Consider the following 27843-nt stretch of genomic DNA (forward strand, 5'->3'; position numbering starts at 1 on the left):
TTTAATCATGGACTTTATTTCAGAGTCATTTTCTGCTGAGAAACATGTCTCTGTCTCTCTCACACACACACACTGATACACACACACACATACATACACTCACGCTAGTATACATGCGCACAGATGCTGGGACACAAACATGCAAACACGCATACACATGCATGCACACACACTGACACACACAAACCAAATCAAATAATGACTGCTTACTCACCATTTTTCAATGGCAGTAACTGCTGCCCTACAGCTGATGTATGCAAAATAAAACAAACCCCAAAAGAGACAATAAAACTGAAAAGACACTGCACAGTTAGTAATAATGCTCTGTCCTCTGTGAAAATCTGACTGTACATAATGCCACCACAAAAATGTTGAGATTTTTTCAAAGCACACTCACTTACTTGCACACAAATGCTTGCACAAACACATTCACACATGCACAAACACATACTGAGCTTCAGAATTCAAATACAGAGCTCTAGTAGCATACTGACAAATAGACAAGACCACTGAATAATAATTCATAAAAAATAAATTCCACTTGATCACAACGCAGTCCACAAAAGTCCATCATCCAGTTCATGGAACTAGAAATAAACACAGGAACACATGACAACTCAATACAGACATGGAACACAATAGTCAGGGCCATCCCAAATGGCTGAACGTTCAGTCCTGTGCGCTACAGAATATGGTAACATTGCCACCCGTCAGAATTTTCCCTGATATTGCCTTGAAAAATGAACATGAATCTCAAATAAAATAATGTTTTTTGTTTCCCTGCAGAATAAACCTAAACACCAAATGAAAAAAGTCTTTCTCTAGTGAATGTAAATGAAACAGCTGTATAAATCATACCAGTTAAAAGAAAAGGTACCAACAGTCAACATACACACTAATTTGAACACTTCATTTAAGTCAAATAGCATATACTTCTCTGGCAGATGCAAACAAACAGTGGTGACAAAACCTGTGCCATTTCACAAACGGTACAAGCAGACAGTGGATAAGCACAATAATCGGAACCCTTCAAATTGTCTATGCACCAGTAAAGTGCAGAACGACAGCAGTGACAAGATGCGGTCACCATTACCTGAACTCCCCCTTCAAGGTCCAACGCCCAGCACCGTTCACTTTGCTGAAGTCACAGATCTGCATTAGCATAGCCTTGAACTTGGCTGAATCTTCCTTGGGAAGGCGAGGTCCAAAGTTGGTCAGCAGTTCCTGCGTGGAGGCCTGCCCATTCACATCGCTCATGAAGGCGATGAAATTGCGAATGTCCTCAAGAAGTTCCACGTCTTTGGGCTGCGCGCTGCTGTGAGGAGCATCGGCTGCTGAATCCTGACTGTCTGCGCCCGCTGTGGAAGTGCTGGGCGTTGACAGGGACTGGCGCTTGTGGATGCGGACCAGGAGATCAGCGGAGGAAAAGAGCTGCTGGTCCTCTGACAGGGCGACGGAGCCAGCCTGAGAACCGTCAAACATGGACTCCTTCCCTGCCTTGGATTTTTTTGTGGACGTCTGAAAACAAACATCCAAGGTCGACGTCATGACCAATGTCTGAATCACTGTCACTCACATAACTGGGCATTTCTTTTCAATTCTCCATGGCCATCTTCCACCTCCGCTTCTCTTTTTCTCTCTCCCTGGTTATACACTCCCATATATCCTCTCACTCTATTTACCTCCCATGGCAATTCACACCTGAATATCTACAATCAAAGCACTGCATTCCAAGCATACCCACTGACATGAACTTCTTCAAGACACATCTATGTCAATATTCTGCAAGACGTAAGTGAAGCTTTGTGTGTTAGTGATTACAAATAAATGTGCAATAATTTCCATCTGTACAAGGGTACACAATTTCTCCTAAATACTCCATGACACTTCCAATGAGCATCCATACTGGTATTAAATGTACAGCCAGAGAAATGGTCTCAGTCACTGAGCAGAAAAAGCTGTTTTTCTTCTCATAAAACCTTGCTTTAGAAGTTTAAAAAAAAAAAAAAAACAGAAAGAAAATTGCCAGTAATGAGACATCAGTTGACATCGCTCACTTACCTCTGGCTTCTTTTCGGTTGGTTTTGTGGAAGCTTCACCAGGTGTGGATACAAGAAGGCTGTTTTTCTTCTGACCAAACCTTGGCCTACAAAATGAAAACAATGATGAAACATAATGAATGAACCATTCAAGCAGCTAAGTTAAACACTGAACGGTCATCAAATGTATAGGAGTACTAACTCATTCCTCATATACATGAAGTGTTGTTTCATAATTAAAGAACAGAATAAAGCAGAGTTCATCTATTCAACAAATGAAAAAAAAAATGCAGTCACACACACACACACACACACACACACAAACGCACACAAACATATGCACACACACACACATACACACACACACACACGTACACACACACACACATACATTCACACATCCACACACACAAACACACACACACACACACACAAAAGCACACACCCCTCTCTGATACAATAATAATAAAATCAATATTACTTATAAAGCACCTGTCAAAAGCTCTAAGTGCTTTACAAACACAGTCATCTGCACAACAGGCTACCTACCTGGGCAGAACCAACTGACAGCTGCTTTTAGGTGCCCAGCATACGTTTCCTGTCTCACTCAGTCAGGCTTTCAATCACACACACACATACACATGTATATCAGTTTCAGTTTCTCAAGGAGGCATCACCGTGTTTGGACAAATCAATATACGCTACACCACATCTAACATGCTTTGTCAGGCCTTGAGTGCATGCACGTATATTTGTGTACCTATCAGAGTGGATTTCTTCTACAGAATTTTGCCAGAGGACAACACTCTGTTTGCCATGGGTTCTTTTTCAGTGTGCCAAGTGTGTGCTGCACACGGGACCTCGATTTATCATCTCATCTGAACGACAAGAAGCTAAGTCCTGTTTTCCAGTGAACTTGGGAGAAAGGATGAGAGCAGGATTCAAACCCAGACCCTCACGGACTCTGCATTGGCAGACAAGCATCTTGACCATTCTGCCACCTTCCTCCTTAAATATCACACATCCCACTCACTTGACAGAGGGCCCGCCATGATGCCCGGTCCAGGTGGGCACGCCGGAGGCAGCAGGCATACACATGGACCGAGATCGCCGCAGGGCTGCCACTGCCTCCTTGGCCACTTTGCTGGCCTCGGCTTCAACAATGGCGAAGTCTGCCTTCCCCGAGTCCATGATTTTGTCATGCTTCATCACTGCCTGAATGCCTGTCGGAAAGAACACATGCTTGTAGATACATGAATGCATAATCTATACTCACCAAAAAAAAAAAAAAAAAAAGATATGTTGATACGATGATGCTTCATCACTGCCTGAATGCCTGTTGGAAAGAATGCATGCTTGTAAAGATATATCAAGGTGTTCTCTATACTCACCAAAAAAAAAAAAAAAGTGTTGTTGTTGTAGCTTAGATTTTTGAACCATCAGTACTGACTTAATAATTTAGTAACTGGTCATTCTATTCTTCAACGCTGTGAGTTTGTGTTTGTGTCATTGCCATTTTCTCTTTTTGTGACATATACTTTTTCTCATACATCGTATATTTTTCCAAAAAAAGTCTCACATGATTGCGACTTGGATCCATCTGAAATCAAATACAAATACAATGGTTTCATATCATGATTGTTATGATTTCTTTTTGGGGGCAGATGTCATGCTCTTTTTTTCCTCTACAGCAAAGAATGTTGTGCCTCCAGAACACAACAGTTAAAAAAGAAACTGCTTTGTTCTTTTTAAAAATCACTCTCTTTTGCTTGGGGGATTTTTCAAACTTTGAACCAAAAGTGAGTTGTACATATACACAACAATCAAGAGAAACTGATGGGTTTTTTGTTGTTTTTTTTTTTTTTTTTATACGAATCTCCCTCTTTCTGCTTTATGAACTTTTCAGACTTTGAGGCAGAAGATCTTACATCCTTGATTTTAATGAATCACCCTATTTTTGCTTGGCAGATTTTTCAAACTTTGAACCAGGTGTTACATCCTTGATTTTAATAGTTCAACCTTGTTTTGCTTAGTGGATCTTTCAGACTTTGAACCACAAGGTGTTACATCCTTGATTTTAATGAATCAGTCTCTTTTTGCTTGGTGGAGTTTTCTCCTCCTAAACCAGAGCATAGCAGTTTGTTCACGCCGCATGACAGGCGCAATAGCCGAGTGGTTAAAGTGTTGGACTTTGAATCTGAGGGCCCCGAGTTTGAATCTTGGTAACAGCGCCTGGTGGGTAAAGGGTGGAGATTTTTCTGATCTCCCAGGTCAACATATGTGTAGATCTGCCTGTGCCTGAACCCCCTTCGTGTGTATACACAAGCAGACAATCAAATAAGCAAATTAAAGATCCTGTAATCCATATCAGCATTTGGTGGGTTATGGAAACAAAAACATACCCAGCATGCACACCCCCAAAAATGGAGTACGGATGTCTACATTGTGGGGTAAAAACGGTAAAGCCCACTCGTGTACATATGGGTGAACATGGGAGTTGCAGTCCATGAACGAAGAAGAAGAAGTAGTTAGCGCCGCACATACCGGTTTTCTTGAAGAGCCTGCGGAGGACGTAGTCATCCTGCTGTCTGCTGACAGCCTGGTCCTCTGGTCCCTGCGTCCCTCCTTGCTGCTGGTAGTCACAGCTCTTCACCAGGTTAGGGATGCGCTGACCCTCAAACTCTGTCGGACATTTCACAGTGTTGCTTATTAGTCCAGCTGACCGCACAAGACTGGATCAGGACTGCCCAACTACCAGTACATAAAAAATCAACTCAACTTGAACACACAAACCTGTCCCATCTGAAAAAAATATCAAAACAAAACATAACAACCCTGCAAAACAACACAGTTTGTGATTTATCATTTTAATTACTGAGGTCCTTAAGGCTAATTAGACTATACTGTGCTGATGATGTAAGCCTTTCTGCTTGATTTATCATCCCCAGATTACCAAAAATCATAAAAAAAGGATAAAAAATACTTTAAACCCAAACAAAAATATATTGAAAAAAACCATAAAAGCAAACAACACTGCAGAATGGACAGCTATTGTTTACAATATCACTACTGAATCACCAGAACACTACATCATCACTAACTGTGGAAAAAAGAAAAAAAAGTGTCAAGCCTTGCTTGGAAAAAGGGAAATGGACTGAGAAGGCAGAAAAACAACAACATGCTATTAATGAAAAAAAGACAGAAACAAGAGAGCAACTGGAAAAGAAAAATGTCTACTAGGTGAGAATGCTAATGAAAGAAACCCTCCCTCAGCATTCCACATGGGACTCAAACTCTGTGGGCAAAGTCAAGTGCATGTTTCTTTGCAATGTTCCTGCATTGACAAAAGGATGGATAACATCTGTCAGTTGCAACACACACACACACACACACACACACACGCACAAAAAGGAGAGAGAGAAAGAAAAAGAGAACAGACCCAGTTTCTAGACTGAGAGATGGAGCTGAGGTGCTCTTTCACAACACGTTACTGAATGTGTGTGTAAGTTTATGCATGTGTGCCTGTGTGCACACATACAACAATATGTGTGCCAGTGTGTTAATGTATGTGTGGGTGCATGAGAGTGTGAGCATGTGTATGTGTGGATGGGTTTGTAGTTTTTTTTAGTATGAAAATATTTTAACATAAAAAAAAGAACAAGAACCACAATCTCACAAGCAAAAAAAAGAAAAAAGTAAAATAAAAGACACAAAAAAAGAAGATCTTACTGGCATCTTTTCTCTTTTTCTTTCCACGCTCCTTTTCTCTGGAAGATTTCTTGCCGTTGGCCAACGACTCTCCACGTTTCCTGCAGCTTTCCGCCCCAAGAGGTTTGCTGCCATTCTCTGTCTTCTTCACTTTGGTGGTGGTGTCTGCACTGGCACTACCACTCCTCTCCCTCTCTCTCTTGGCCTCCTCCATCTGCCGGCTCAGCTTCCGAGCCAGTTCCCGCATCCTTTCCAACTCGGAGGATTCCAGACCGTCACCGCTTGCCTCCTCCTCAGCTTTCTGCTTCTCCTTCTTCATTTCGTCGAAGCGGTTAGGCTTGAGCGCTTTGGGCGTCGGGGTAGGGGCGACTGCCATGCGCCTCGGCATGTGGACGTCAGAGCCTGTTCCAGCGAAAATGGCGCTGGTCTCTGTTCCATTGTCATCCTTGCTGCCGAGGGTAAAGAGCTCGAAGATGTCGTTGGACTTGAAGAAGCGGCGCTGCTTGGGGTCTTTCAGCACGCGGTTGGTCAGGAACTGTTTGAAGATTTGTCTGGAATCAAAGGATTATACTGCTGAGCGCCCCTGGAAACAAGAGTATGCCTGCCTACATGGCGGGGTCAAAAAAAAAAGGGTCATACACGTAAAAGCCCACTCGTGTACATACGAATGAACATGGGAATAGCAGCCCACAAATGAAGAAAAAGAAGGTAAATACTGTTGAGCCATTCTCTTTTTCTCCCTCTGAAATGCAGTCAGTTATAAAAAGTAATCTTCTTAGAATATAAAATCACATCCGATAAATGCTAAGCACTACTTTGTGGTATTCTTTAATACAAACACTAGTTAATTATCTTGTTCATCACCTATCATTCTGGCCAAAATATGTACCACTTCACTTAAATATGCACCACTGGAATGTAATTGAAGAAAAGGGCGCTCTAAAGGCATGCACAAGGGAGGTAACATATGGGGGTAGGGGGTGTGGGGGAGGGGGAGATAGCTAGCCGCATCTACTTTCGTTTTCTCCCCTTCAGCAGGGTTGCAGTTTGCACAGGACAGGGAATCAGACCCCTGCCAGAGTCTGCCCCAGTGGGTCACGGTACAGTATGTGTAATCAAAATGTAATTTTCATAAATTCATTCCTGTCTTATCTTTTCATGACAGATCATCCTTTACAGTACATTCTTTTCTTTCCTCATACACTCTTCCGTCATCATACCTGTGGTAGATTTTCTCTTCGATTGTTCCCGAGGTCAGCAGACGGTAGACAGTGACCTGTCGTTTTTGTCCAATGCGCCATGCCCGTTCTCGCGCCTGCGAGTCTGTGCTGGGGTTCCAGTCTGGGTCGTAGATGATGATTCGATTGGCTCCGGTCAAGTTGACACCCAGCCCACCGACGCGAGTGGTCAACAGAAAGACGTAGATGGACTTTGTCTGTGGGAAAAAAACACAACTCAGGAGAACAATTATACTGTATTGTATTGTATTGTATTGCACTGTATTGCACTGTACTGTACTGCATTGTATTGCATTGTATTGTATTGCATTGTATTGATTGCATTCTATCACATAGTGTTGTATTGTACTGCATTGCATAGTGTTGTAATATTGTATTGTATTGTATTACTCTCTGTCACAACAAATTTCTCAATGTTTGAAATTTGGGCTGCTCTCCCCAAGGACAGTGCACCACTACAATGTGTGTCACTACAATGCAGCACCACCGAGTTTTTGTTGTTGGTTTTGCCTGCAGGTATCCCATTTACTTTCTTATCAAAGTGGATTTATTCTACAGAATTTTGTCAAGAACAACCCTTTTGTTGCCATGGGTTCTTTTACGTGTGCTAAGTGCATGCGGCTTGGACAGACTTAGCAAGACATAATTTTTCTTGTATTGGGAAGAGTCAAGAACATAATTCTTTTAAAAAAAAAATTTAAAAAAAAGAATATATATAAATATCATGTTAATTTTGAAACATTCTTAGGTCTTCAGGCAACTGTCTAGCCATATGTGAAAGTAAAATCTGCTAAGGGGGCGAGGGGTTCTCAATCACAATGCCAGAGGTGACAAACATCAAGAACATATGTTTCTATAAACAACAAATAAAATTCTTTAACGCATTAACTCATTGAACCCTGTGCTGGGGCACTGCTCAGGGGTCGAAATTCATTTCATTAAAACAGTTTCCACTTTATTCATATGCATAAAATGCAAGCTATGGGAAATAATTTCCACAATATTTGCAGCAGTGTTCATATTTTATTTGGAGGAAAAATAACTGGTCGATTTCAGTATATTTCCTGCATTTTTCTGTATCAATATGACAGGGAAGCCTGCCGAAGCTGTAAACTCCTGGGATGAAATGGGTTAAGGATCACCTTTAACTTGCTGGAGTGACACAGGCCAATTAAGTCAACCTGTAAAACACCGTTCTTCATCACAGCTTTGTCAACACTGGGATACATAATATGTTATGATGAAATATATAAAAGAAACTGCAGATATGAGAAGATGACGTGGCAGGCTTGATTTGACTGCCTGCTAGTTCCCTTCTTAAGCAGCCTGCTTTCACTGGTGCTCAGGAATCACAGGGTTAAAACAGCCAATCTTTCATCAGCATTTAGAAAACTGCTTGTTTCTTTGGATTTTTTAAAAGGTAAAATGGCTTTCTCATGTCAAGTTCACACACACACACACACACATTAACATACACAAATATACACTGATGTTTCATATGTACCAGCACAAACAGGCAGCAAGGAAGAAAGAAACTCCCCCAGCCCACCACCACCCCTCCCCCCAATTCCATCATGCCATACCTGGTTGAACTGTGTAACAAGTGGCTGCCGAGAGGATATTGGAGTTGTGCCATCCATTCGCACATATGTGTACTGTCTGTCTTGCACAAAGCCCTCCAAGATGTCCAACATCTGAAAAATCATCAGCATCATCGTCATCGTCATCATCAACATCATAATCACAATGATAATGTAATCATAATGATAATGTGAATAATAATAATATGAAGAGGATCTTCACTCTGAAATGAGTCTGTAATTAATTTTCAATGAGTTCACAATATTTCTAAGGAACTGAAACAAAATTTCACATACAAGCATTTTTTACCACCCCCCACATTCTCTCCCACTTTCACAAACCACCCATTCTCCCAAACCTCTCTATTTTCCATAACTCCCTAACTCCTCCATCCTCCTCCGCATTTTTTTTATGTTAATATTTTACCTTGCATAGTCTTTCAAGGCCTGTTCAGTACACTGGTTTTATGCCAAGATCAGGCATCTGCTTTTCTTTCTTTTCTTTTTCTTTTTTTTTTTTTTACAGCAGATGTGGTGTCGCAGGTATGGAGCAGTCCGCACACTTTGACACCCCTTGAACTGAGACTGAAAGTGAAGCTCTCACTTTCACAACCCTCCTTGTCTTCCTACCTCCATCTCCACCCACCACCGACCCCTTGCCCATCCCCAGCCCCCCCCCACCCCTCCCCATCTCCCACCCGCCCAACCCTCCTTGTCTTCCTACCTCCATCTCCACCCACCACCGACCCCTTGCCCATCCCCAGCCCCCACCCCCCTTATCCCACCCCCCAACTCACGGCGGTGCTCTGGGAGAAGAGCAGGACGCGGTGCCCCTGCTGGTGCCACAGTTTGAGCAGGGCCTCCACCACCACCAGTTTCCCCGAGCGACGCCAGTACCCATACTCCAGCTCCGGGTCCCCGGAGATGTCCTGGCCCACCAGCACCCGGGGGCCTCCCGTGCTGATGTCTGGGTGGTTGCAGATCTTCCTCAGCGTCATCAGGCCGGGAAACACCTGTTGGCCACACGTTATGTGATGATCACTTAATAATATGCGCTGTCTTGTGCAGCGCAAATAGGCGCCATGTCTGAATTGGTTAAATGCTGGACTTCTGATCAAGTGATCAGAGTTCAAGGCCCTGCTTTGGCCTGGTGTTGTGTCTTCGAGTACCTGACTTCAGTGGGAGGGAAGGTCAAAGCAGCAGAATTAGAGGTCTGGACCCCACCTTCAAATGCAGAGCCATTGCCACAGTGAATATATCTTCTCTGCCCTACCTCTGTAAAAGGCTATGAGACCTTCAATATTTTAAACACTTTTAATGGGTGTGCTGCACTAAACCCAACACAGACCTCAGAATAACAGCCGGAGAACAGAGACCTGAGGATAATACCTCCCCTTGAAACAGCCGGAGAACAGAGACCTGGTGATAACAACTCCCCCTGACAACAGCCGGAGAACAGACAGAATAACAACACCCCTTGACAACAGCTGGACAACTTCCCTTGACAACAGCCGGAGAACAGAGACCTGATGATAACAACTTCCCTTGACAACAGCCGGAGAACAGAGACCTGATGATAACAACACCCCTTGACAACAGCCGGAGAACAGAGACCTGATGATAACAACACCCCTTGACAACAGGTGAAGAACAGAGACCTGATGATAACAACTTCCCTTGACAACAGCCGGAGAACAGAGACCTGATGATAACAACTCCCCTTGACAACAGCCGGGGAACAGAGACCTTAGGATAACAACTCCCCTTGACAACAGCCGGAGAACAGAGACCTGATGATAACAACTCCCCTTGACAACAGCCGGAGAACAGAGACCTTAGGATAACAACTCCCCTTGACAACAGCCGGAGAACAGAGACCTGATGATAACAACTCCCCTTGACAACAGCCGGAGAACAGAGACCTTAGGATAACAACTCCCCTTGACAACAGCCGGAGAACAGAGACCTTAGGATAACAACTCCCCTTGACAACAGCCGGAGAACAGAGACCTTAGGATAACAACTCCCCTTGACAACAGCCGGAGAACAGAGACATGAGGATAACAACTCCACTTGACAACAGCCGGAGAACAGAGTCATGAGGATAACAACTCCCCTTGACAACAGCCGGAGAACAGAGACATGAGGATAACAACTCCACTTGACAACAGCCGGAGAACAGAGTCATGAGGATAACAACTCCCCTTGACAACAGCCGGAGAACAGAGACATGAGGATAACAACTCCCCTTGACAACAGCCGGAGAACAGAGACCTTAGGATAACAACTCCCCTTGACAACAGCCGGAGAACAGAGACATGAGGATAACAACTCCACTTGACAACAGCCGGAGAACAGAGTCATGAGGATAACAACTCCCCTTGACAACAGCCAGAGAACAGAGTCATGAGGATAACAACTCCCCTTGACAACAGACGGAGAACAGAGTCATGAGGATAACAACTCCCCTTGACAACAGACGGAGAACAGAGTCATGAGGATAACAACTCCACTTGACAACAGCCGGAGAACAGAGTCATGAGGATAACAACTCCCCTTGACAACAGCCGGAGAACAGAGTCATGAGGATAACAACTCCCCTTGACAACAGACGGAGAACAGAGTCCTCTTTTCCTTCAACCCCAGAAACTTGACCTGGAGGTGAATTCATGTTGGTTTTTAATCTCCAGTCTGTGTCCAGTGCACTTTGAGACCAATCTGCCAATCTGAGGAAATGCAGAAATGCACACAAATTAAGCAAATGCATATTTGACTGGAATCATTACAAGTTACAGATTATGCACGCATATCTGTGATGATCACGTGACCTGCCTATCAGTTAATGACCAGAACACACACACACATATGAAGCTAACACACACACACACACACACACACACACACACACAGAAACATTCCCATACTTTCACTTGCTTTCTCATCCCACTTCTGCACACATAAGACAAGTGAAACAAAGTGTTTAATCATTGTACCTGGAATTTTCCAGCTAAGATAGCTTGACACTCGCGGGAGTCCAGGTATTCCTGATAGATGTCTCTCTGCTCGTCTGTCAGACGACAGAACAAAACCTGCATGGACAACAAATGCAAAAAGTGTTAGCACTGTATACACGAACAGGTTGTTTCCTTTCCAGTCAGTCATGAAATACAAAGCACAGGTATACTTTTTTGGACATATATAGTCTATCTTATACGAAGGCAGGCTATTCTCTCTATATGTTCTGGATGCTGTTGCTTTTTTACCTGCCCCCCCCCCCCCCCCCCCACCAACCTCTCCCCTCCCCACCAACATCCCATCAAATTTGATGTTCATCTTTGCATGTGTGCGCGCATATGTGAGTGTAGTGTGTGTGTGTTTTAGTCATTAAGGTAGCATCTTTCTCAAGTGATTTTAGACAACACCCTCCCTCTCCCTGCCCCATCCCCCAAAAAAGTCTGCCCGTGTGTGTGTGTGTGGTATGTGTGTGTCTGCATTGTTCATGTGTCCATATGTATGTACATGAATGTGTGTGAACAGTAAGCACATACTGCTTCATGTTGTTTTTTCTTCTTCTTTTTCTTTTTTTTTAAAGTACATCATCTTTAATTTGTACTTTGTGGGGGGTTTTGTTGTATAAAATGAACATTGAGAATACAAGACAACACCAGGAATAGTTATAAAATGCACAGATAACATAATGAATACACTTCATGTTAATTTGTTCTATCAGCTAAATGCTGTCCACTGGATGATCAAGACTACACTTCTACAGTTCCCACTGACAAACCTGTTCACTTTTGGAAGGCAGATCCAGAGTAGCCTTGACATCTGCTTTCATCCTGCGCAACAGGTATGGGTTGATGGTGTCTCGCAGCACGCAGGCACACTTGTATGCTGTCTCCACCTTGCAGAATAACAATCACCATCATCATCTGATCACTTGTTCAGCATACAGTGTGAAACTAGAAAAGCACAGTAGACAGTTCATGCTGAATTTATAAGTGAAGTGTGCTGAACTAAGGAAAATATGCTTTGTTTGACAAGGGCTTCATTGTAAGCAATACACAAAAACCTACATGCATGCTTGTCTACCATTTAAAAGCAAAGTGTGTTGATGAAATAAAGGAAGATAATGGAATGTGAAAACTTGTTTCCTGACATTCAATTCACATGCAGTGTGGTGCGGCATGCGCATCAGAACACTCATGCAACTGTATATGCCTGTGTGTCTCACATGCAAAACACAACACAGGTTCACAAGCTGATTTGGTACAGAACTGAAACCAGACACATAGAAACTAGTTCCAAATTAATTTTATGCAACATGAAAGTCACATGTACCATAACACTGATAACAAAAATCTGTATTGCGTCTGTCCAGATTATCTCCTCCCAGTGCTTCACAAAAAGATGTACTGACATACCTGAACCTGTGTGGCATTGGCGTAACCCCCTTGCACAATAGGAACTGAAAAATGAGCCATGAAGTCAGGCAGTGTTCCCAGTTTGCCTGGGAAGACAAAGTCAAACAAAGACCACAGCTCTTTCAGATTGTTCTGGATTGGTGAGCCGGACAGGATGATGCGATGTGAAGTTCGGAACTGAAAAAAAAAAGATGTAAAACAAAAAAACATGCTTACAATGAAATGCTCCTGAAAGATTTTAAAGAAAAAAAAGTGTTAATGTTTAAAATGAAATATGCCTGAACGATTCTCAAGAACTATGATCTTTAATTTAGAAATGAAGGTGAGAGAATGAGTGTGGATGAAACAAAACAAAAAAAAACAACAACACAAAACCATGTTTCATGTTGGTTTCAGATTAACAAGGGAAATGAATTCTTCAAGGTTAAGTTTTTCTTTTGTTACATCAGAACATCAAGATCTGTAATTGTGAAAGCTTTCTTGAAGAAAAAAAAGTAATCTCTAACAGTACCTTTAAGTAAAAAAAAAAAAACCAAAAACCCCACAACAACACACAGTTCACCCTGAAGTTTTTGACCAACAAATCAGCACAAAACAATTAGCAAACATATTTCACAGACTCAAATTTGACAGAACTTGTCTGATGCACCCCTATCTTTCCTGCATGACTTGAGTAAAATACTGCAGAAGCTTGTATTGTATTGTATTGTATTATATATATATATATATTGTATTGTATTGTTCTTTTGTCATGACAGATTTCTCTGTGTAAAAGTCAGGTTGTTCTCAGTGCCACCAGTATATATATTTTTCTTTCTTTTTTCTGCCTGCAAGTGTATTTGTTTTCCTGTCACAGCGGATCTTTCTACAGGATTTTGCCCGGGACAACCCTTTTGTTGCTGTGAGTTCTTTTACCTGTATTAAGGGCATGCTACACAGACAAACAACTGCAGTTTCATCTCTTATGGATTCCTCAAGAGTTCTCAGCATTGTTTTTCCACTTGTGTCTGGCACTGCCCCACCAACAGTTTCCCTCTTCTGAGCGCTATGTTGTTCTCCACCCACCTGCTTGCAGCACAGGGTGGCCTGAGCGTCAGGGTTGCGGATCTTGTGTCCCTCGTCCAGCACAACATAATGCCAGTCGTAGCGCAGCACCAGCTCCTGCTGAATCACCAGAGTGCTGTAGGAGGTCACCAGGATGCCGTTCGATCTGACGATGCTCCGCACCAGTTCAGCCTGATGGAAATATAATAATGACAATGGATACTTGTTAAACGCTTTCCTCCCTTAACAGGAGCTCAAAGTGCTATACAATAATCATTAAACACAGACACGCAATAACTTACAAAAGGCAGAAGAAAAAATAATGATCTGACGCATCAACTGTGTGAAGCCTTGCTCTTTTAGTTATAACCACAGCTGCAGCTGCTTGAAGAAAAAAACAGTGACGTCAGTTACCTATTATTAATATGCAACTGGAAAATATTTATTTGAATTTGTGAAACCTTCACTAGCTTTTGAACTACACCAAACGATTAATAATCGCATGCTTGAGCCTGATATAAGCTGTTAACTTGTTGTTCTGCTGGTTTTTGTGTGCATGCATTTCATGTTTTCTGATTAAAGATTTGTTTAAACCAAAGCTTGCTCTAAAACTAAATCTTTGTTCAGTTTGGACCAATCAGTGTAGAAAATTAACCAATGGAAAAATCAAATGACAAAAAAACCCAAAAAATGTGCTGCCATCCCTCACAGCCATTATCACCGAAAGCATTGCAGATGATTACATACGACCATCATACTTTAATATTCAGTGTGTGAGAGTGGACGTGGATGGTTTGGTGAACTACAACAAGCACACCTTTGATCCAAATGGTAAAGAGTGCTTGTTAAGTACCCACACCTGTGCACTTAATATCTGCAGAATTTTTAAAATTACATAACTACACATAAGGGAAAATTATATAAAAATACATATGAAGCCCATAAAAGGCCAACGGGCAACTCATAATTCCCAGAGTGGAAATAACAAAATACATACACAGCCAAATAAGGACAATAGGTGATTCATTCACAATTTTCAGTGTATAGATGCTACTGATGACCAGGAACACCTGGGTGTTACCTGAGACCCAGTGAAGGAGCCAGAGGAATGCAGAATGGCCACCCTGAAGTCTGGCCACCACGTGTGGAACTCCTTCACCCACTGGTGCATCACTGTTGCTGGGCACACAATCACACAGGGCCCCAGACCTGTGTACCTACAACACACAGGCAGAAATATTGCACGTTATGTCTTGCCATTCCTGGCACCACTACATGCCACCTTCATCCACTGGTGCATCACTGTTGCCGTGCACACAATCACACACGGCCCCAGGACTGTGTACCTACAACACACAGGCAGAAATACTGCAAGCTATGTCTTGCCATCCCTGGCACCACTACACCTGCTTGCAGCACAACCATCCTCACTTGATTAACTCTTGTTCCCTAAAGAGGTTATGCTGAGCCGAAATCGTGCACCTGGGCCTTATGTGATTAACCCTCCCATTTTGAATTAAAAACTTTGACAAGGTGTAACTCATGTTCATCTAGACAAGGCATAACTCATGTTCACCTAGACAAGGTGTAACATATGTTCACCTGAACTCTGAGGAGCGGATTTTGCTGGTTTTCAGTGCCGCCAAGAAGGCGATCATCTGGATGGTTTTTCCCAGGCCCATCTCGTCCCCTATGATGCCACCTGCTTGCTGACAGTGCAGCTCCCACAGCCACCGCACACACGTCTTCTGGTACCTGTTGGACAGAAGCGTTATACACTCACAACCCCACACACAGTTGTTTCTGTTACAGCCTCAATGAGGCATCAAAGTGTATGGATTGATCCACACAGGCTTCACCACATCCACTTAAAAAAAATGATTAAATGAAATAAAGAGAGCAGACGCCTGACCTGCCCATAAAACCACCAAACTGAGTTGAACACACATGCACTCAGAAATAGCTTAAGTATCAGAAGTAACAGCTGCAGCAGGAGCAGCAGTTCCAGAAAATACTGGTAGTAGTAGCAGAAACAGCAGTGTAAATAACGATGGTGGTGGTGTGTGATATGAGAAACAGGTTCCAAAACTGAAAATAAGGAACATGGGGTAAAACTTTAGGGATTATCTGAGTCAACCAGAATGCTAGGACAATGCCCAGGTGGGGTTTACAGCTGAAAATAAGAAAATGGGAAAAGAAAAGAATAACAAACAAACAATCAACTCAGATAACTGCATTATCAACAAGAAATTTAGAAGGAATCTAATTACTTCATATACACACACACTAAACTAACAAATACACACACACACACACACACACTAAACTAACGAATACACACACACACACACACACACTTCCCAAAATTGCCATCTCCTACTTGTAAAGTTTCTTCCAGATCTTGCCAGGCACAACCAGCCCTCCATCAAACTCTTCGTCTTCTCCACTGTCGTCATCCTCACGTGCATCCTTCTGCTGCTGAAGTCTGCGAACAGTCATGGCATTCAGTTAAACATGTCCAAAGCACTATATCTAATGCAAAGTTCATGAAAGTATGAAGGTGAACACAGGCTTCTATGGTACAGGCCTCGGACATATCACAGGCAATCAACCAACAATGCACGCTAAAATCAGACCCTCGAGGAGGTAATCACTCAGTCTGACTCTTCGACTAAGTTACTGTCATCAGCAGGGCACATAGTTACTAGCAATAATAAATGATTAATATATTCATATAGCACTGAATCTTGTGCAGAGTCAAATCAAAGCACTGTCACACCAGTCATTCACACGAATGCATAACTTTGAATCAGTAGAGTCCTGCCCATGTTAACTTGCAAAGACACTATACTGAGCACAGTGGAAGTGACTCAGCAGCAGTGCAGGGTCTCCTCTGGTGAGTGGCCTTACAGTGACCTAGCACTGACAGTTCCTTATAAACTGCTGACTCTGGGGCAGTGTTAGAACTAATCCACCCATGGCAGTGTACAGGGGGGTGCAGGACAAGTGGCAATGTCAAGAGAAGGCATGGAAGATGGAGAGAGAAAAAAAAAGCTGTGCATATTTTTGTACGCAATTTCTTCTTTATGCCTAAATTTGGTAAACAGCTCAGGCTGCCTATGTTTTCCTCGATTATACTTATGCAGCATGACAATTCTAGTTTTCCTTTTGGGATCTCATGAAGGAGAAAAAAAAATGATAAAAAAGTATTAAGAAAGTTGGCAACACCTACCGTAACCTCTTCATGTAGTAACTCTCCTCTGCATCGTCCCTCTCTCGTGTGACGGAACGGTCTCTCTTCATTTTGAGAGGCTTGGACTGGCTCTCCTCCTCTTCCTCATCGCTATGTCTGTACACTGCATTCACCTTTCTTTGCAGCTGTTTTTTCTTCATTTTCTTGACTGGTGGTTCATCTGCAAAGGTAAAAATGGTCTTCCCGTAAAAGAATTTCGCAAAGGAAAGCCTGTTTGCGTCAAGAAAATATTTTAAGTGCTCTTCCCTTTTCTGGGAATTTATTGTTGGCTCTGTCTTTTCCACATAGTTTCCTTGTTTGGAAAAAAATTCCCATATATTCCCGCATTTCCAGATAGTTCTCATCAAGAATCATCTCCCTTACTTTTTAAAATTTTTAATCTTAACTTTTCTTAAATAAACAACAATAAAAGTTTTATAAATAAAAGTTGTAACTGAACAATACTGGCAACAAAATAAACAATCAATTTAGAAATTTTAAAAAATAATGAATCCCTGTTTTAACAAAAAGTAAGAATTTATATCATTTGCTAAACAAGCCCAGAAGACGGACAATGCAAAGCTTTCTGAATCCTCAGTGAATAAATTCTGTCTTGTTATTGACGCTTCCTTAGTTTAACTAAGAAGTGGTTAGCGTATATGGATACATTTTTTATGAGGCAGTGATCTGATTGCTGCCAAAATAATCAAAACAAAAAGAAACATATCCCTGTAAATAACATAGTGCTGAAATATAAATGGGCTGAAAATAAATACATTAAATAGTTGTTTTTGTATACATAACACCAGAGAAGTCTAAATATTTGTTATGGTGTGATATTCTCATGATTCCCACAATGGTAGAGGAATGTCAACTGGGCTTGTGATGGTTAATTTGCAGCCTATCCTGCCACCAGGTCTGGTCTGTCAGTGAAATTATCCCAATAACTGTCTTTATTCCTGTTTAAGAAGAGGCACTAGGTGGTTTCTATTTCTATGGTATAAGGTATGAACTGAGGACTACACCATGAGATATCTTCAAGAACCAGCTTGACTGTCGCTGGAGAAATCTGCATTCCCACCCTGTACTCACCAGAATGCCAAGAATAAGAAGCCTAAAGATGCTACATAGTTTATCTAGCTCCTTATGCCTGCCATGTATTTTGCTAACGAATAGTTTTTACTCAGCATATTAACAAACAAGCCCAAATTAGGGGCTTCAAAATGTCAAGAACAGTAGCTGGTGTCCAGAATCCTTCTTTGGAGAGTTGGTTGGTTATTTTTGTAAGTGACATGTCACACACATTCTGAGTGTTTTGACACTAATGGTGCAAGTATCATGCACTGTGAATATTTCTTGCACAGTTTCTGGCACTTCAGTCAACATATTCATTTCCGTAAAGCCCACCGTCATAAGAAGGAATCCAACTGAAATTACTTTTACCACAAATACATTTTAAAATGATGTCTGATAAATCTTTGTTACAAATTCTCCTCTCTTTCAGAAAAATGCTTGCAAGCCTTGGAATCAACACAGAATAACATCTGATATACAACAATGGGAAAACTGATTAGCAATAGTTGTAGTAGCAATAGCAGCAGCAATAACTGCAACTGCAGAACATACATAGCAGCACAAACAGCATATGAACAGATTGCTTGATCATTTCCAATGAATTTGGGAATTAAAAGTAAGATAGAACTCTCCTGAATTATGTTTCTCATCATGAATTACCTCCCTTACTTATATATTTATTAAACATGAAATTTCTTTCTTAAAATAAAATAAAGCTAAATAAATTTAAAGTTGTAACTGGACATTACTTCCAACAAAATATATGATCGACATAGAATTTGTTTTAATAAAATCTATTCAGGTTTTAGCAAAAACTAAGCATTAGATTACTTGCTATACATGCGCAGTAGATGGGCAATCAAAGCTTTTCAATTGTGTACAGAATAAAAACAAAATTGGGTATGACGCCTTCTTGGTATAACTAAGAAGTGGTTAGCGTATATGGATTAAAATTTTAAGAGGCAGTGATTTGATTGCTGCCAAAATAAATCAAAACCAAAGAAAATGACTATCTTAATCCTAAAAGCATGATAGTATTAAAGTATGTGGTAGTTAACTTTAAACTAGACATAGTGCTGAAGTTTACGTTTACTTCAGTGCAGCCTTATTTTTGTTCATAATTGTGGAGAGAAAAAAAGGCAACAAGCTATTAATAACCTGCAACTCTGTACAATTTATCTTTTTGTGAAATATTATGTGAATGCATACTGTACACTATATAAGCTTAGATGACTAGTCTTTGTGGTTTTGGGTTCATCCTTCAATAGTCAAGGTTGTGCTTGTGTTGTCATGTCTCCCTCTGTTTCTTACAGAACAGTTGCTTGGTGTCCAGAGCTGTCGTCCTTTCTGCAGTGTTGGCTGAATTTTCAAGAAAGGGTCGGTCAGTTCTGTATGCCAGACATGTCATTAATATTCTGACTGTTTTGTCAAAAATAGTACAAGTTGATAATGTTGTTATTATCATTATTATTGTCATTACACACACACACACACACACATATATTTAAAAAAAAAAAATTATTGCACTGTGAATATTCCTTGCACCTTTTTTTTTCAGCACTCAACTACCTACCCATTTCCCAGAAGCCTATCATGAGTAGGGACCCAGCAACAATCAATTTTATGACAGTTTTTAAAATTAATTATGTATAATTTCTGTAACAATTTCTCCTTTCATTCACAAATTTGATTCTAACACTTGCAATAAACCTTGGTTTCGACACAATAACATGCGACATACACAGCAATGGGGAAATTAATTAGCAACATTTGTAATAGCAATAGCAGCAGCAATAGTTCCAACAGCAGAACACTCATAGCAGCACAAACAACATATAAGTAGATTACTGGAATGTTTCAAAGGAAAGTAAAAGTTTCCTGATCCTCATCACGAACCTATGAATAGATATATACATCGGTATTTCCTAATTTTGAGGCTCATCGGAAATTACCTCCCTTATCTAACTTTTACACATTCTCGTCAGAAGTTACGCCCCTTACTTTTTTTATTTTTATTATTTTGTGATTCTTTCTTAAACGAAAATTTACCATTATAAATCAAAATTATAATTAAATAAAACTTTTAAATGAATACATAATAAAGATGGACAATGTAAAGAAAGATTATATGGACAATAACATAAAAAATTATGCATTTGTATTAATTGCTACGCATGTACAGCAAACGGACAATGCAACGCTTTCTGTATCAGAAGGTGAATACACCGTCTCAAGGTATGACGCCTTCTTGATTAATTATAATCAATGAAGTGGTTAGCGTATATGGATAAATTTTTTCGTGGCATTGATGTGATGTTGATGCCAAAATAAACCAAACAAATGATAATAACAAACCATACTTGATTAAGCCCTAATAAAATTTAAAAAAAAAACAAATCCAAAACGGGTTGTGTTTTGTAACAGAACCTCAGAAGCCTTATATAAAACCTGTATGTTTATTGTCATAAAGAGGAAGTTATGATAATAATCCTGTATAATACCAAGTACAATTATGTTGCAAATTTTAAGTACATGTTTTGACTTTGTGTACATTATTCACTTGTTTAACATTGAATGGCAGAGATGAAACAGTGTTCATTACCTCACAGTTTGCTATTTTGCTGAAGTGAAAGTATCAAACCAATAAATTTTAACTAATATGATCAAACTAAAAAGATGAAACAAGCAAACTTAAGAACAAGGTCAAACCCACCTTCAATCTCTTCCAAGTCCATGTCCCTTTCATCAGGAAGATAGTCATCGTCACTCTCCACACACTCTCCATCCTCCTGGTACTCATCCCCACTTAACTGTGTGTCTTCGCTGAAGTTGTGCATCATCTTGTACTGTCGTTTCCGCTGGTAACGTTTCTGGGTGTAGTCAATTTCTGGGTCATAGTTTCTGAAATCTTTCTCATCAAAACGGTTTGTTTTTTGGTCTCCTGAGGCTAAATTGGTTTCTTCAGCTGATGGTCTTTTGTTGCTGCTTTGAATGGAAGAATGAACGGAGGTTCTTTTTACAGGTTTCTTTTTACCCCCTTTGGACTGTTTGTTCAACAGAGCCTGCTGCTGCTGGTGGGCTGTCTTCACAACAGTTCCAAATGGTGTCATCAGTCCCAGTCGGATCATACGATCACGTTTCGATTCTTTCTTGGGTTTTCCACTGAGACCATCTAGCAGCTTATCTGTGGCACAACCATCCTCTGAAAATAAAATATAAAGTTCTAATTTACAAAAACAGGAAAAAGAAGAAAACAAGATGATGATGGTAGGGATACTTATATAGTGTCTATCCTCAGTCAGAGACCAACATCTAGGCACTTTACAAACACAGAGTCAATGGCACAACAGGCTGGATGGAGTTGATGAGAGCTGCATTTGGAAACTCGCCATTCATTTCCTGTGTCATTCAGTCAAATTTCAGCCATACACACACACACACACACACACACACAGACATGTGACTTTTTATGTGTATGACTATGACTAATTGTTTATTAACCTAGCATGTAGGCAACCATACTTGGGGGTGTGCATGCTGGGTATATTCTTGTTTCCATAATCCACTGAACGCTGACAAGGATTACTGAATCCTTAATGTGCGTATCTGATGCCTATATACATGAAGGGGTTCAGGCAATAATAGGTATGCACATATGCTGACCTTGGAGATCGGAAAAAGTCTCCATCCTTAACCCACCAGATGCTTCAGGCATCCAATTCAGGAAACTCAAGCAAGAATCCAGTGCTCTAACCATTTGAACATGCATGATTAAATGGACAATGGACCGCATAATAATAATCAAGTGAACAATGGTACAACCTACCAAATCAAAACTTTTTTTTTCTTATCATCTCTTTCAGAAGAAACAGATCAGGGTCTTTCGTCTTGCTTCTAAACGATTCCTTACTCCAAATGTAGCTACCTATTACTTCTTCTTGTTGCCCATGGTTCTGGCTTTTATGTAAAATCTTAAAAGTCATGTCTGTAAAAATATCATTAACTCCAAATGTAACAAAAAGAAACAAAAATCACACTATGTGGACAGTGCTGAGTTTGCAAACTGGACAGCTAGTTTTAACTCTTAAGTTTTTTTGTTTTTTTTTTGTTTTGTTTTTTGTTTTTATTATTATGGACTCATTTCCAAGGTACATAATTCAAGTGTTGACGCCATCAATACAAGCAAGATTTACCTTCTTCATCATCATTAATTTCCTGGTTCTCAGCTTCCTCTGCTTTCTGCAGCTTGATTCTGGCCATTTTCTGCCTCACTCTCAGGGTTTTCAGGTGGCTCAGCTGTCGGCAGAATGATGTTACTCTCACAAGGTTTCATGTTACTACCCAAAACAGAATATTTCATGTTACTCAGACAATAAAGAAATCATATATTTATAAAATTTAAAATCTTGTTTATGGAAAATAAAAACTACACCAACATATCAAACTGCTATACATACTTATCATTAATCACATGCATGCAAACAAACACCTATTAAGGATAAATTAAAGTAGTCAAAAAAATGCATTATGCACATTAGTCATTTAAATACATGCTCAATGTGATATCACTGGCTGTAAACTCTCTCTAAGACAGACTGACAGCCAAAGACAATAGTTCCAGAGATTAAGGAGGGTTCGCAGACCTACTTTCGGCTGATTTTTGTGAAGATTCCCCAGTTATTTTTAGCAAGAACCGTGTGCCACACACATCTCCATTTCCTGTTTTGTTTCGTTTTTTAACCAGATTGCTCTCCAGACAAAAAAATTGGTGACTATTTTTGCATGTTTACAAGATATAGGGTAGGTATGGGTAATTGCGAATGATCCAGTCGAAGTGACCAGCTCAACGTGTGTACTGTAAAGATTACATGTCGTGCAATATTCAAACACAGTTCTTTTGTTTTTGAAGGCTTTCTCCAACTAGCTGCACCAGGAAAAGTTCGCCTGCTCATTCTTTTCAATTTTTGTTGATGTTTGAAACAGCAGGGGTGCCTGAGGGTAAATGCGAATGGGGAAGTCTAATTGCGAATGATGGCTTTGGGTACATGTAGACAATTAAAACAGAAGCAGGTCTTTAACTCATCAGACATAACATATTATTGGAACATTGTACCAGACTGTTGTATTGTTGGTTTTGATCACACATGCACACAAACACACAAACAGACATTTAAACACATACACCCCACACAAACACACCCTTTTGAGAGTGCTCAGTAACTGTGCAACATCATTCGCAAATAGACTCACATCAAAATATCCTATGGTGTAATTGCAAATGACAATATTTTGCAGATTCCTGTCAAAACTGACGTTCTGATCTGTCACCAATATGCTTTCTTAAATTCTCCCGGCACTGGTAATGAGCATTCAACATATCCAATCAAATAAAACTATTTTAAACTGTGTTGAAGTTTTCAAGTCCTACAACTTGCTTCCCTTGATTTTAGGATTTTGAGAGTGTTTGTAACGTTGGTTGGCATTGGTGCACGAAGAGAAGAAATAGCACGGAAATAGCCAGAAATAGCTGATGACTGACTGGTTGTTTGAAATGGATATTCAATAAGGTATTATGAAACGGTCGAAGCAGACGTTAAATTGTGAAATGCAACCGTTAAGAACGCTTCAAAGTGGAGCGGTATACAAATTGTTCACAATTACACGCTGTTTGCAGTTATGCATACCTACCCTGTTTAGCTTCATAATTACACCCACTATTTGTTTAGTCTTCTGTGCTTACTTTCAGCGTGTTTCTTGTCACATCTCTGCCATTAAATATTCAAAGTGATCTATTTATAATCTCTGCCAAAATGATGTCCAAACAAAGGCAGTGCAAACTCAGAAAAGCTAGTTACAGTGGTGGGCTGCCCATGGCGTCATTTGACCCATCTCTCGCTCTGCAAACGATGAAAGGTCCCCCATGAAAGCAGGCCTTCAAAACCTCCCTATTAGCTTCTTTTTTTTACTTTTCTTTACATATTACTTTCTTTAAATGCTCCTTTGTCTCTCTATCTGGTGCTCATGCACATCTCTTGATGGGATTTCTCTAAGAGATGCCTTTCCCTATTTTTGGGAGAGCAGTGTTTTTCATGCATACTTGGTCTTTCTTACTCTGAAGCTGGCAACTGTGGAATACATGCTTGTTAAGTGCCACTGTATGATATGTACAAGTGCATATATGTGATGTGTGTCTGTGTTTGTGGGTGCACTGATGTGTTTTATCTACAAGTACAAGCAAAATGCTTGTGGGCTTAAGTGAAACAGAGCCTGCAGGTGAACAGTGATATATATATATGTGTGTGTGTGTGTGTGTGTTCGCTGCGCACGCATGTGTATGCATGCATGTGTGTGTGTGTGTGTGTGTGTCCATAACATTCCCATGATTTTTTTTTTACTTAAGCATTTTGCATTAAATTGAATCAAGTCAAATCTTTGTTCTTTTAAACAGTGTTCTCTCCAACACAGTTCTCATTGTAAAGATGCATATAAAGTGTACCAAAAACCTTTTATCAATCATACAAACTTTGTTTTCCTTCTGTTTCCTGATGGCTTCTAACTGGCGCTGAATCTCTCTGGGGGTGCTGTTCTGCTGCTGCACCGAGCTCTCCGATTTTCTGATGTGCTCCAGTTCACTTTCCACCAGCCTGTTACAGAAACAGCACATATGCATGGATATGTAAACACAATCACATATTCATGAACACACATACAGACACTCACATTATGTATTCAGTTTATAAGAAGCAACAGGGAAATGAGCTTATATAAACTCAGTCATTATCCAACGTAACTGAACCTGTGATCCGTTATATTCATTTTTCTAACACTGCAGAATAAGACATGGACAACAGTTATCACATGTACTCATTTAATTATAATTAGGACACAGAACTGTAGTGCAGGAAGTACAATCCTGTAGGACATAAACCCTCAGATTGTGTGGTACTACATATTCTCCCTCAAAACAAAAGCCTGTGTGATTGAAGGGAGGTAATTATGCTGGTCCTTACTTCATGTCATCACTTATTGACAAGAGCTCCTTGTTGAGGATTCGCTTCAGACGTACAGCTTCATCCTTCGCCATGGCTTTGTCAACCTGCTTCATCACCCCTGTAACAGAAACCAACAGCCACAATATACTTTACCCCTAACACAGATAGGTGTATGATCTGAAATTACTTAAATAGGTGTGTGCACAAACACAAACACATAAGCACACACTGGCATGAATGCATGCAAACACAGACACACACACATACCTTGTTCAAATTCATCCTGATTGAAGACACTGAGACCCAAACCCTCTAGCTCTGACGTCTGATCATCCAATGACGCTTGAGGAATAAGGTCTGTGTCCACCTGTCACAGTCAGAAGAGATTCTCTTGTCACCATGCAGCAGTCAGCCAATTGTCAAACATAAAAACTGTGAATACATTAATAAACATATTGCAGTTATTTTGGCTCTTTCAAAATGAATAGACAAAGGCAGAGATTTAAAAAAAAATTGCAGCTCAGTTTTATGAATAATATAACAAAAAATATACAAGAAACTGTAAGGGCCCTGTCATTGATACTTTGGGCTTCATGACCCAAGGAAAAGAAAGCTCTATAGATCAAAACCAAGACTCAACATTAAAGTAAACAAATTAAGTATAAAGGGATAGTATATGTATTAATGCATATCTCCTTCACTGTGAAAGAAGAAGAAATAAGCACATTTCACTGACATTTACTTGCATCATCTAATCTGCAAAGATTTGTATGATATTACCCTTAAACTTTCCTGGAAATGAGTGCACATAAAAGGAATTTTCACCTAAAAAATACATTTAATTACACATACATGCATTGGCATGACTCACCAGTGAAGTCATCAACAAGAATTGGTCGAAACAGAACTGACAAAAATGAATCAGGTATATTTTCACATATGTTGGGAGGTAAATTTGTATAGGCAGGTAGACACTCAGATGTAAGTGGGTGTAGGAAGACAGGTAATGTCCAAATTTCTTGATGCCAACTTAAAACTAGCTTACCTTGAACAGCCCATCTTTGGTCACGTTGCTGAGCCCAGTTTCTTCTTCATCCTGGTCTCCATCACTGTCCTTTGAAGTGCCTGGTTTGGGTGATTCACTCATGATGATTTTCTTATTCTCTGGCTTCAGCTGAAAGATTCTCACTAGTCTGAGTCTATCAGACTTCTTTCCAGTCACTGATGAAGTAATTGGTCATTAATTCTGAAATAATGAAAAGAGAAAAGGCACATGTTCCAATATTTTTTTAAATTAAAAATTCAATGGGTTATTATATGGATGTGTGATATCTAAAAATATATATACATATATATACTGTTGTGTATGTATTTGTGTGTGTGTTTAAACAGTGTGTTAACTGTGTTTATTATAATACATCATATTCTGTAATTACTGTATGTCTTGGGTGTGTGTGCATGTGTGCTGAAGTCTGTGATACTATGTGTTAAACATGTGTTGCTGTTTATATATAATTTGTGTAAACTTGTTTCATTTAGGAGGCTGATTGTATTGTACACAGCTTGATTAGAACTTCATTAACACTGGAATGGATTATGATTAAAAACCAATGCTGCTGTTAAATAAAATCTTAAAAACATTTCATTCACATTGTACAAGTTATAGTCTAGCGTTCTACCTTGGGCTAGCCTTTATCTAATGTAATAACTTCCAAACTGGTTCCATTGATCACAACGACAGACTGATAAACTGCATAAAATCAAAATAAAAAAATAACCAAATGAAACTTTAGACCCAGGCGAAGCGCAATATATACCTCAATATATACCTGATCGAGTTGCCTCATGCCTGTTTTCTTCCACAATGTTGGTTAGATAGTATGCTTGTTGTTTGGTAGGTCTTTTGTTGGTGGTAGAGTCATTTTTGTCTTGTCTTGTGTGTGTGTGTGTGTGTGTGTGTGTGTGTGTGTGTGTGTGTGTGTGAGTGAGTGTGTGTGTGTGTGTGAGTGTGTGTGTGAGTGTGCGTGTGTGTGTGTGTGCGTGTGCATGTTTTGTTTTGTTTCTCCATTTCACTTGTTTTACAGAATTCTGTTCATGCTGAATTGACTTCCAATCATGACAAACCCAGCTTGCACTGTTGCTGAAAAGAATATAACTGTCTAAATGGGGGTGTGAAATGGGTAATGAGCGTAAAAGCACGATCGTATTGCAGGATTGCTCTTCCTCGCTGTCTACCTCAGTGTGTAGTGTTGGTGTTACACAACGAGGAAGCAATCATGTTGCGCACTGGCAGTGAAAAATACCTCTTATGTCTTTTGGAGTGAACGCAGTGACTTGTTAGTGTTCGTGAAATCATGTCGACCTACCAGGACACCACTAATTACAAAAATGTGCATTTTATTTCCGTTCTCTCAGTAATTAACTCGGTTGTTGTGCTCGCTTACCACGCACGACTGTCTCCTGTCCACCATCTTGGTTTTGTGGGGAGATCCAAAACGAACATGGACTTTGC

The 27843-nt window shown here is 40.3% G+C and overlaps 1 protein-coding gene across 1 annotated transcript; it reads right to left on the reverse strand.

Moving 5' to 3' along the window:
* Window positions 1-27843, reverse strand: LOC143286126 (DNA excision repair protein ERCC-6-like). The gene is made up of 23 exons (XM_076593721.1): window positions 27776-27843; window positions 26377-26577; window positions 25599-25698; window positions 25350-25449; window positions 24863-24983; window positions 22533-22635; window positions 21053-21541; window positions 17266-17446; window positions 16414-16518; window positions 15636-15788; window positions 15115-15250; window positions 14055-14225; window positions 12990-13166; window positions 12353-12469; window positions 11559-11654; window positions 9363-9578; window positions 8569-8679; window positions 6968-7182; window positions 5769-6298; window positions 4584-4721; window positions 3073-3262; window positions 2062-2146; window positions 1-1518 (listed from the first exon to the last, which is right to left on the reverse strand). The coding sequence occupies exons 2-23, from the start codon at window positions 26476-26478 to the stop codon at window positions 1090-1092; spliced, it is 4065 nt and encodes a 1354-aa protein (XP_076449836.1). The 5' UTR covers window positions 26479-26577; window positions 27776-27843; the 3' UTR covers window positions 1-1089.

Source organism: Babylonia areolata, chromosome 1, assembly GCF_041734735.1.
Source record: "Babylonia areolata isolate BAREFJ2019XMU chromosome 1, ASM4173473v1, whole genome shotgun sequence".
Lineage (NCBI taxonomy): Eukaryota > Metazoa > Mollusca > Gastropoda > Neogastropoda > Buccinidae > Babylonia > Babylonia areolata.

What these genes read in the sequence shown, in the direction of transcription:
- LOC143286126 (XM_076593721.1), bottom strand. Translation starts at nt 26,478, where the DNA reads ATGAGTGAATCACCCAAACCAGGCACTTCAAAGGACAGTGATGGAGAC. An exon ending in GGACTTGGAAGAGATTGAAG is followed by an intron (nt 17,447 to 21,052) that starts GTGGGTTTGACC and finishes TTACCTTTGCAG; the next exon opens with ATGAACCACCAGTCAAGAAA. An exon ending in GCTCCTTCACTGGGTCTCAG is followed by an intron (nt 14,226 to 15,114) that starts GTAACACCCAGG and finishes TATTTCCATCAG; the next exon opens with GCTGAACTGGTGCGGAGCAT.